This window comes from Cololabis saira, chromosome 24 (assembly GCF_033807715.1).
Source record: "Cololabis saira isolate AMF1-May2022 chromosome 24, fColSai1.1, whole genome shotgun sequence".
Lineage (NCBI taxonomy): Eukaryota > Metazoa > Chordata > Actinopteri > Beloniformes > Belonidae > Cololabis > Cololabis saira.
The window spans coordinates 26,188,055-26,199,159 of NC_084610.1; the positions used below are offsets into that span (position 1 = coordinate 26,188,055).

General features: G+C 33.6%; 1 protein-coding gene across 1 annotated transcript in view; it reads left to right on the plus strand.

The window, feature by feature from the left end:
• The first annotated feature begins 290 nt into the window (after positions 1 to 290).
• Positions 291 to 11,105, plus strand: part of LOC133425377 (interleukin-6 receptor subunit beta-like) — a 44,878-nt gene continuing 34,063 nt past the window's right edge. The window contains exons 1-4 of the mRNA XM_061716218.1: positions 291 to 401; positions 508 to 573; positions 3,277 to 3,579; positions 10,029 to 10,179. Of these exons, the coding sequence (XP_061572202.1) occupies positions 513 to 573; positions 3,277 to 3,579; positions 10,029 to 10,179 (515 nt within the window). The 5' untranslated portion in view covers positions 291 to 401; positions 508 to 512. The remainder of the gene's footprint in view (positions 402 to 507; positions 574 to 3,276; positions 3,580 to 10,028; positions 10,180 to 11,105) is intronic.

The window sequence follows — 11,105 nt, forward strand, 5'->3', positions numbered from 1 at the left end:
TGTTTCCCAAGTATATTAGTGCGTGTGTGAATGAATAAATGAGACATAAAGGCGCTTTATGAACATAAATCCATTTACTTGATGAGTAAGAGTATGAGTTTCCAGCGCAGTTTTGCCACATCCAAGATGGCGGCGACGGGGCGTTTACATAGAGATGTCTATGGGCTGATTTATGGTTCCGCGTTACATCAACGGCGTAGTGTGCGCGTCGCCGCGTAACCTTACGCCGTAAGGTCTGCGTCGGTGTAACGCGGAACCATAAATGCTCTGATTGCGACACATTAATCTACGGGAAATGGGCGGCGTGAGTCAGACACGGGAAAAAGAGACGACTCTCCGCCACTAAAGTGCAGGATTTCTGGGTTTTTAGAGGAAGATGGAGCTGGTTTAAGCCCCTAAAGGTGAGTGTTTTAGCTGTGGTGTTGTTTAGGGGTGTTATGGGTTATGTGAGGAGGGTTTTATGTGTTTTTGAGCCTGAAATGTGTTGTTTTCCTGCCTCTGTTTCAGCCGCCATGGTGTTTCTGCTGCAGCTGCAGCTGTTGCTGTTGCTGTTCCTCCTGCCTGGTAGCAGAGGTAAAATAACTTTATTACTTATTTATATATGTATTTATGCTGCTGTTCCTGCTGCTCCTGCAGGGCAGTCTGGGTAAGAGACATTTATTATATATGTATTTGTGCAGCTGTTGATGTTCCTGCTGCTCCTGCCTGGCAGCAGAGGTACGAGACATTTATGTATTTATTTATTTAGAGATGTATTTATTTATTTTATTTATTTAGAGATTTATTTATTTATGTATTTATTTATTTTATTTATTTAGAGATGTATTTATTTAGTTATGTATTTATGTATTTATTTAGAGATTTATTTATTTATTTTATTTATTTAGAGATTTATTTATTGTATTTATTTAGAGATTTATTTATTTAGAGATTTATTTATTTATTGTATTTATTTAGAGATTTATTTATTTATTTTATTTATTTAGAGATGTATTTAGTTATGTATTTAATTATGTGTTTCTTTAGTTATGTATGTATTTATTTAGAGATTTATTTATTTATTTATTTAGTTATGTATTTATTTAATTATTTATCTATCTATTTATTTAGAGATTTATTTTATTTATTTAGATATTTATTTATTTAGTTATGTATTTATTTATTTATGTATAGATTTACTTATTTATTTTATTTATTTAGAGATTTATTTATTTATTTTATTTATTTAGAGATTTATTTATTTATTTTATTTATTTAGAGATTTATTTATTTATTTTATTTATTTAGAGATTTATTTAGTTATGTATTTAATTATGTATTTATTTATCTATCTATTTATTTAGGTATTTCTTTAGTTATTTATTTAGAGATTTATTTAGAGATTTATTTATTTAGAGATTTATCTATTTATTTATTTATTTATTTATTTATTTATTTAGAGATGTATTTATTTTATTTAGAGATTTATTTATTTAATTAGTTATGTATTTATTTATGTATTTATTTATTTTATTTATTTAGAGATTTATTTATTTATGTATTTATTAATTTTATTTATTTAGAGATGTATTTACTTAGTTATTTATTTAGTTATGTATTTATTCATTTATTTATTTAGAGATTTATTTATTTATTTTATTTATTTAGAGATTTATTTATTAAATTAGTTTGTTTTTTTTTAAATATTATTAGGCTCAGAAATACTTTTTTTTTACTTTCTAACTTGTCTGCATATATATTAATGGTTAATACCATGTTGGTAAAAACCTGAGGCAAAAAAGTTGAAATGTCGAGATTAAAAACGAAAGGAAAAAGGAAAAGGAAAAAAAAGGTCAAACATTTTCTAAAAAGCTCCAGGAGCCACTAGGGCGGCGCTAAAGAGTTGCCGAGCCCCGATCTAGACGGAGCAAACAAAAGAGTGCAAACCACGGACTGGATCACTGTAAATGTTAATGTATGTATGTGTATATATATATATATATATATATATATATATGTATATATATATGTATGATTTCCTGCTGAAGAGTATTTCACAATTCCAGTTCCTCCCAGACTCATTTCCATGAAAGCTGACTAAGGCCCGTCCACACGAAGACATTTCCACTTTTTTCTGGAAGTGCATAATGAATAATAAAATCTCCCCCCAGTTGTAACTAATATAGAAACATGCAGCATGTGTGTCTTCATTCTAAAATTGATACAAGACTTTTCATGTTTTGTGGCTCCAGACATATTTTTAGTTTTTTGTGTTTTTGGTCCAATATTTTCAACATTTTGTGTTCCCGTCCAACACATTTTCTTCTTTTTTTTCTCTTTTCTTCTTCCTTTTCCTTTCCTTTTTAATCTCAACATTTCGACTTTTTTCACGAAATTGTAACTTTTTTCTCGACATTTTGACTTTTTTCTCGAAATTTCGACTTTTTTTCCTCAGCATTTCGACTTTTTTCTCGAGATTGTACTTCAAAATTAATTTCAACATTTCAAATGTTTTTCTCGAAATTTTGATTTTTTTCTCAAAATTTTGACTTTTCTCGAGATTTTCGACTTTTTTTTCCAAATTTACTTTTTTCCTCAAGATTGTACTTTATTCAAAATTGCGACTTTTTTTCTCAACATTTTGACTTTTTTCTCGAAATTTCGACTTTTTTCTCAAGATTGTACTTAAAAATTAATTTCAACATTTCAAATGTTTTTCTTCTTTTTTCTCGAAATTGCGACTTTTCTCAAATTTTTGACTTTTTTCTCCAAATTTCGACTTTTTTCTCGACATTTCAACTATTTTCTCCAAATTTCGAAATTTTTCCTCAACATTTTGACTTTTTTCTCAAGATTGTACTTCAAAATTAATTTCAACATTTCAAATGTTTTTTCTCGAAATTTTGACTTTTTTCTCGAAATTTTGACTTTTCTCGAGATTTTCGACTTTTTTCTCCAAATTTACTTTTTTCCTCAAGATTGTACTTCATTCAAAATTGTGACTTTTTTCTCAACATTTCGTCTTTTTCTCGACATTTCGACTTTTTTCCCCAAATTTCGACTTTTTTCCCCAAATTTCAACTTTTTTCTCGACATTTCGACTTTTTTCTCCAAATTTCGACTTTTTTCTCGACAATTCGACTTTTTTCTCGACATTTCAACTTTTTCTCGACATTTCAACTTTTTTCTCGACATTTCGACTTTTTCTCGACATTTCGACTTTTTTCTCGACATTTCAACTTTTTCTCGACATTTCGACTTTTTTCGTAACTCTTGTGTTTCTTCTTGTGTTTTCAGAGTACGAGCAGCACTTGGTGACGTTTCCCAACAACCCTCCCATCGAGATGGGCACCAACTTCACGGCCACGTGTGCGATCGTGGGCACGGACGAGGTCACGGCCGACGATCTGTACTGGAAACTGTCGACGACTGTGGTCCCGCGGGAAAACTACCGTAAGATCAACCGTACGGCCCTGGAGGTGACGGTCCTGGTGACGGAGGAGCGGCCCCAGTGGCTCCTCTGCGTCTGCAGCAAACAGTCCCGCTACGTGGACGCCAACAAGGGACGCTTCTACCACGGGATCTACATCAAACCGGGATGTAAGTTCATCCTAACTCAATATCAGGGTCATATACGGGATCTATATCAAACCGGGATGTAAGTTCATCTAACAACTCAATATCAGGGTCATATACGGGATCTGGGTCAAACCGGGATGTAAGTTCATCCTAACACCTAGTTCATCCTAACAACTCAATATCAGGGTCATATACGGGATCTGGATCAAACCGGGATGTAAGTTCATCCTAACAACTAAACATCAGTTTATAGTAGAATCTGGATCAGTCTGGACTTGCTGATTGGGCCTGAGCTTCGGGAGCTGCTGCTTCCACCTGCCTGCAGTCCCCACCCCAGGAAAAATGTTGAGAAAAAAAAGAAAAACTCGAAAATGTTGAGAAAACACTCGAAATGTTGAGAAAAAAAAGTCGAAATGTTGAGAAAAAAAACTTGAAATGTCGAGATTAATGTTGAAATACAATCTTGAGAAAAATGTCGAAATTTTGAGGAAAAAAAGTTGAAATGTTGAAAATTTGAGAAATTTCGAGATTAATGTCGAAATACAATCTTGAGAAAAAGTCGCAATCCGGAGGAAAAATGTCGAAATTTTGAGAAAAAAAAGTCGAAATGTTGAGAAGAAAAAGTGGAAATTTCGAGAAAAAAGTCAAAATTTCGAGAAAAAACCAACAAGAAATGTCGAGAAAAAGTTGAAATTTCGAGAAAAAAGTCAAAATTTCGAGAAAAAACCAACAAGAAATGTCGAGAAAAAAGTCGAATTGTCGAGAAAAAAGTCGAAATCTGGAGGAAAAAAGTCAAAATATTGAGAAAAAAGTCGAAATGTTGAGAAAAAAAGTCGAAATGTCGAAAATTTGAGAAAAATGTTGAGAAAAAAGTGGATATTTCGAGGAAAAAAGTTGAAATGTCAAGATTAAAAAGGAAAGGGGAAAAAAGGAAAAGCAAGAGGGGGAAAAAAAAAGAAAAAAAGCCGGGATGTAAGTTCATCCTCACAACTTCAGTTTCTAGTAGAATCTGGATCAAACCGGGCTGTAAGTTCATCTAACAACTCAATATCAGGGTCATATACGGGATCTGGATCAAACCGGGATGTAAGTTAATCCTAACAACTTCAGTTTATAGTAGAATCTGGATTAATCTGGACTTGCTGATTGGGCCGGAGCTTCGGGAGCTGCTGCTTCCACCTGCCTGCGGTCCCCACCCCCGGAAAAATGTTGAGAAAACACTCTAAATGTTGAGATTAATGTTGAAATACAATCTTGAGAAAAATGTCGAAATTTTGAGAAAAAAAGTCCAAATGTGGAGAAAAAAAAGTCAAAATGTTGAGAAAAAAAGTCAAAATGTCGAAAATTTGAGAAAAAAGTCAAAATGTCGAAAATTTGAGAAAAAAGTCTAAATATCCAAAATTTGAGAGAAAAGTCGAAATGTGGAGAAAAAAAAGTCAAAATGTTGAGAAAAAAAGTCAAAATGTCGAAAATTTGAGAAAAAAGTCAAAATGTCGAAAATTTGAGAAAAAAGTCTAAATATCCAAAATTTGAGAGAAAAGTCGAAATGTCGAGAAAAAAAAGTTGAAATGTCGAGATTAATGTTGAAATACAATCTTGAGAAAAATGTCGAAATTTTGAGAAAAAAAAGTCGAAATGTCGAAAATTTGAGAAAAAGGTCGAAATATCGAAAATTTGAGGAAAAAAGTCGAAATGTCGAAAATTTGAGAAAAAAGTCGAAATATTGAAAATTTGAGAAAAAAGACGAAATGTCGAGGAAAAAAAAGTCGAAATGTCGAGATTAATGTTGAAATACAATCTTGAGAAAAATGTCGAAATTTTGAGAAAAAAAGTCGAAATGTTGAGAAAAAAAGTCGAAATGTCGAAAATTTGAGAAATTTCGAGATTAATGTCGAAATACAATCTTGAGAAAAAAGTCGAAATCTGGAGGAAAAAAGTCAAAATGTTGAGAAAAAAGTCGAAAATATCGAGAAAAAGTCGAAATGTCGAGAAAAAAGTCGAAATCTGGAGGAAAAAAGTCAAAAGATTGAGAACAAAGTCGAAATGTTGAGAAAAAAAGTCGAAATGTCGAAAATTTGAGAAAAAAGGCGAAATGTCGAGAAAAAAGTGGACATTTCGAGAAAAAAGTTGAAATGTCAAGATTAAAAAGGAAAGGGAAAAATGGAAAAGCAAGAGGGGGAAAAAGAAGAAAAAAAGCCGGGATGTAAGTTCATCCTCACATCAGTTTCTAGTAGAATCTGGATCAAGCTGGATGGATAATCTGGTCCTGCCCCTTCTCAACCTTTCCCCGACCCTGAACCAAACCTGGGACTTGCTGATTGGGCCGGAGCTTCGGGAGCTGCTGCTTCCACCTGCCTGCGGTCCCCACCCCCGGAAAAATGTTGAGAAAAAAAAAAAAAACTCGAAAATGTTGAGAAAAAAAAGTGGAAATGTCGAGATTAATGTTGAAATACAATCTTGAGAAAAATGTTGAAACTTTGAGAAAAAAAGTAAAAATGTTGAGAAAAAAAGTCGAAATGTCGAAAATTTGAGAAATTTCGAGATTAATGTCGAAATACAATCTTGAGAAAAAAGTCGAAATCTGGAGGAAAAAAGTCGAAATGTTGAGAAAAAAAGTCAAAATGTTGAGAAAAAAAGTCGAAATGTCGAAAATTTGAGAAAAAAGTCGAAATGTCGAAAATTTGAGAAAAAAGTCGAAATGTCGAGGAAAAAAAAGTCGAAATGTCGAGGAAAAAAAAGTCGAAAGGTCGAGATTAATGTTGAAATACAATCTTGAGAAAAATGTTGAAATTTTAAGAAAAAAAGTCGAAATGTTGAGAAAAAAAGTCGAAATGTCGAAAATTTGAGAAATTTCGAGATTAATGTCGAAATACAATCTTGAGAAAAAAGTCGAAATCTGGAGGAAAAAAGTCAAAATGTTGAGGAAAAAAAGTCGAAATGTTGAGGAAAAAAAGTCAAAATGTCGAAAATTTGAGAAAAAGGTTGAAATATCAAAAATTTGAGAAAAAAGTCAAAATGTCGAGAAAAAAAAGTTGAAATGTCGAGATTAATGTTGAAATACAATCTTGAGAAAAATGTCGAAATTTTGAGAAAAAAAGTCGAAATGTTGAAAATTTGACAATTTCGAGATTAATGTCGAAAAACAATCTTCAGAAAAAAGTCGAAATCTGGAGGAAAAAAGTCAAAATGTTGAGAAAAAAAGTCGAAATGTCGAAAATTTGAGAAAAAGGTCGAAATATCAAAAATTTGAGAAAAAAGTAGAAATGTCAAGATTAAAAAGGAAAGGGAAAAATGGAAAAGCAAGAGGGGGAAAAAGAAGAAAAAAAGCCGGGATGTAAGTTCATCCTCACAAGTTCAGTTTCTAGTAGAATCTGGATCAAGCTGGATGGATAATCTGGTCCTGCCCCTTCTCAACCTTTCCCCGACCCTGAACCAAACCTGGGACTTGCTGATTGGGCCGGAGCTTCGGGAGCTGCTGCTTCCACCTGCCTGCGGTCCCCACCCCCGGAAAAATGTTGAGAAAAAAAAAAAAAACTTGAAAATGTTGAGAAAAAAAAGTGGAAATGTCGAGATTAATGTTGAAATACAATCTTGAGAAAAATGTTGAAACTTTGAGAAAAAAAGTAAAAATGTTGAGAAAAAAAGTCGAAATGTCGAAAATTTGAGAAATTTCGAGATTAATGTCGAAATACAATCTTGAGAAAAAAGTCGAAATCTGGAGGAAAAAAGTCAAAATGTTGAGGAAAAAAAGTCGAAATGTTGAGGAAAAAAAGTCAAAATGTCGAAAATTTGAGAAAAAGGTTGAAATATCAAAAATTTGAGAAAAAAGTCAAAATGTCGAGAAAAAAAAGTTGAAATGTCGAGATTAATGTTGAAATACAATCTTGAGAAAAATGTCGAAATTTTGAGAAAAAGTCGAAATGTTGAAAATTTGACAATTTCGAGATTAATGTCGAAAAACAATCTTCAGAAAAAAGTCGAAATCTGGAGGAAAAAAGTCAAAATGTTGAGAAAAAAAGTTGAAATGTCGAAAATTTGAGAAAAATGTTGAGAAAAAAGTGGAAATTTCGAGAAAAAAGTCGAAATGTCAAGATTAAAAAGGAAAGGGAAAAAAGGAAAAGCAAGAGGGGGAAAAAGAAGAAAAAAAGCCGGGATGTAAGTTCATCCTCACAACTTCAGTTTCTAGTAGAATCTGGATCAAGCTGGATGGATAAGCTGGCCCTGCCCCTTCTCAACCTTTCCCCGACCCTGAACCAAACCTGGGACTTGCTGATTGGGCCGGAGCTTCGGGAGCTGCTGCTTCCACCTGCCTGCGGTCCCCACGCCCGGAAAAATGTTGAGAAAAAAGTCGAAATGTTGAGAAAAAAAAGTCGAAATGTCGAAAATTTGAGAAATTTCGAGATTAATGTCAAAATACAATCTTGAGAAAAATGTCGAAATTTTGAGATAAAAAGTCAAAATGTTGAGAAAAAAAGTCGAAATGTCGAAAATTTGAGAAATTTCTAGATTAATGTTGAAATACAATCTTGAGAAAAATGTCGAAATTTTGAGGAGAAAAAAAGTTGAAATGTTGAGAAAAAAAAGTCGAAATGTTGAGAAAAAAAGTCAAAATGTCGAAAATTTGAGAAAAAAGTCGAAATATCGAAAATTTGAGAAAAAGGTTGAAATGTCGAGATTAATGTTGAAATACAATCTTGAGAAAAATGTCGAAATTTTGAGGAAAAAAAGTCAATGTCGAAAATTTGAGAAATTTCGAGATTAATGTTGAAATACAATCTTGGGAAAAAAGTCGAAATCTGGTGGAAAAAAGTCGAAATGTCGAAAATTTGAGAAAAAAGTCAAAATGTCGAGAAAAAATTGGAAATTTCGAGAAAAAAGTCAAAATGTCAAGATTAAAAAGGAAAGGGAAAAAAGGAAAAGCAAGAGGGGGAAAAAGAAGAAAAAAAGCCGGGATGTAAGTTCATCCTCACAACTTCAGTTTCTAGTAGAATCTGGATCAAGCTGGATGGATAAGCTGGCCCTGCCCCTTCTCAACCTTTCCCCGACCCTGAACCAAACCTGGGACTTGCTGATTGGGCCGGAGCTTCGGGAGCTGCTGCTTCCACCTGCCTGCGGTCCTTAACCCCGGTCATCCCGCTGCTGCTTCCACCTGCCTGCGGTCCCCCACCCCCGGAAAAATGTTGAGAAAAAAAAGTTGAAATGTCGAGATTAATGTTGAAATTCAATCTTGAGAAAAAAGTCGAAATCTGGAGGAAAAAAGTCGAAATGTTGAGAAAAAAAGTCGAAATGTCGAGATTAATGTTGAAATACAATCTTGAGAAAAAAGTCGAAATCTGGAGGAAAGTTAGTCAAAATGTTGAGAAAAAAAGTCGAAATGTCGAAAATTTGAGAAAAAAGTCGAAATGTCGAGAAAAAAGTGGAAATTTCGAGAAAAAAGTTGAAATGTCAAGATTAAAAAGTAAAGGGAAAAAAAGGAAAAGCAAGAGGGGGAAAAAGAAGAAAAAAAGCCAGGATGTACGTTTTTCAACTTTCAACATTTTTCACCTATACCAGGGCTCGGAAACTCAAAATGTTTAAAATATTGGATCAAAAACACAAAAAACTAATATTTCTGGAGCCGCAAAAAATGAAAAGTCTTGTATCAGAATTAGAATGAAGAAACACATGCTGCATGTTTCTATATTAGTTAGAACTGGAGGGAAGATATATATTTACTATGCACAGAAAAAAGAAAAAAAGTCGAGAAAAAAAAGTCGAAATTTCAAGAAAAAAGTCGAAATTTGGAGAAAAAAGTCGAAAAGTTGAGAAAAAGGCGGAATGTTGAGATTAAAAAGGAAAAAAGAGAATAAAGGAAAGTTGTGGTGGAAGACGTGGCTCATTTCCTTCCTTCCTTCCTTCCTTCCTTCCTTCCTTCCTTCCTTCCTTCCTTCCTTCCTTCCTTCCTTCCTTCCTTCCCGTACATTGTGCGTGGATTTAACACAGAACCATAAATCAGTTTTACACAAAAACATAAACGGGAATTTATCATTTTTACCGTGAGATACAAATTCTTACCGTGGGGAATTTTTTGGACGGTTTATCGTGAACGGTAAAATATCAAACATTCCTACTGATGAGACGAGATGTGTTTTATTTCCAGACCGGCCGGAGAAACCAGAGAACTTGTCCTGCGTGAACTGATCTTTTAAATGTTTTATTTTCCAGACCGGCCAGAGAAACCAGAGAACTTGTCCTGCGTGAACTGAGATGTTTTTATTGTGTTTTATTTTCCAGACCGGCCAGAGAAACCAGAGAACTTGTCCTGCGTGAACTGAGATGTTTTTATTGTGTTTTATTTTCCAGACCGGCCAGAGAAACCAGAGAACTTGTCCTGCGTGAACTGATCTTTTAAATGTTTTATTTTCCAGACCGGCCAGAGAAGCCGGAGAACTTGTCGTGCGTGAACTGATCTTTTAAATGTTTTATTTCAGACCGCCCAGAGAAGCCGGAGAACTTGTCGTGCGTGGCGAACCAGGAAGGAGAATTCATCGCCCCCGTCCTGAGCTGCGAGTGGGAGTCGAACGGCCGGCAGACCAAAGACGTTCCTCTGGTCTACACGCTGTTCGTTCAGGACGTCCTCGCGTGAGTTTCCACAGGTTTCAGGCTACACATTTCCACTTTTTTCTCCACATTTCGACTTTTTTCTCAAAATTTTAACATTTTTCTCAAAATTGTGACTCTTTTCTCAAAATTTTGACTCTTTTATCAAAAATTCCTACTTTTTTTCTCAAAAATTCCTACTTTTTTCTCAAAATTTCAACTTTTTTCTCGAAAAATTACGACTTTTTTCTCGACTTTTTTCTCAACATTTTGACCTTTTTTCTCAAAATTTTGGCTTTTTTCTCAAAATTTTGACTTTTTTTCTCAAAATTTTGACTTTTTTTCTCAAAATGTTGGCTTTTTTCTCGACTTTTTTCTCAAAATTTTGACTTTTTTCTCTACTTTTTTTCTCAAAATTTCGACTTTTTTCTCAAAATTTCGACTTTCTTCTCGACATTTCGACTTTTTTCTCAAAATTTCGACTTTTTTCTCAAAATTTCTCAAACGGATATTTCCCCCTCTACGTTTTGAAAAATCCCATCATTTCCAGGAACCTGCATAAATATCTGTTAAGGTGCTATGAGCAGCCAAACCTACAGGGGGCAGTGTAACGAGAAGATAAAGTCATGCTAGCCAATCAGAATCCTGGAAAAAAACATCAACAAATGACACGAGTAACTTCCAGTTACTTCCAAGATGAACCACAGTCTTTGGTTTGGAGTGACAGAGAAGTGGAGTTACTTCTCCACATTTTGACTTTTTTCTCAAAATTTCGACTTTCTCAAAATTTCGACTTTTTTCTCGAAAAATTACGACTTTTTTCTCGACTTTTTTCTCAAAACTTTGACTTTTTTTCTCAAAATTTCAACTTTTTTCTCGACTTTTTTCTCAAAACTTGCCTTTTTTCTCGACTTTTTTCTCTAAATTTTGACTTTTTTCTCAACATTTTGACTTTTTTCTCAACATTT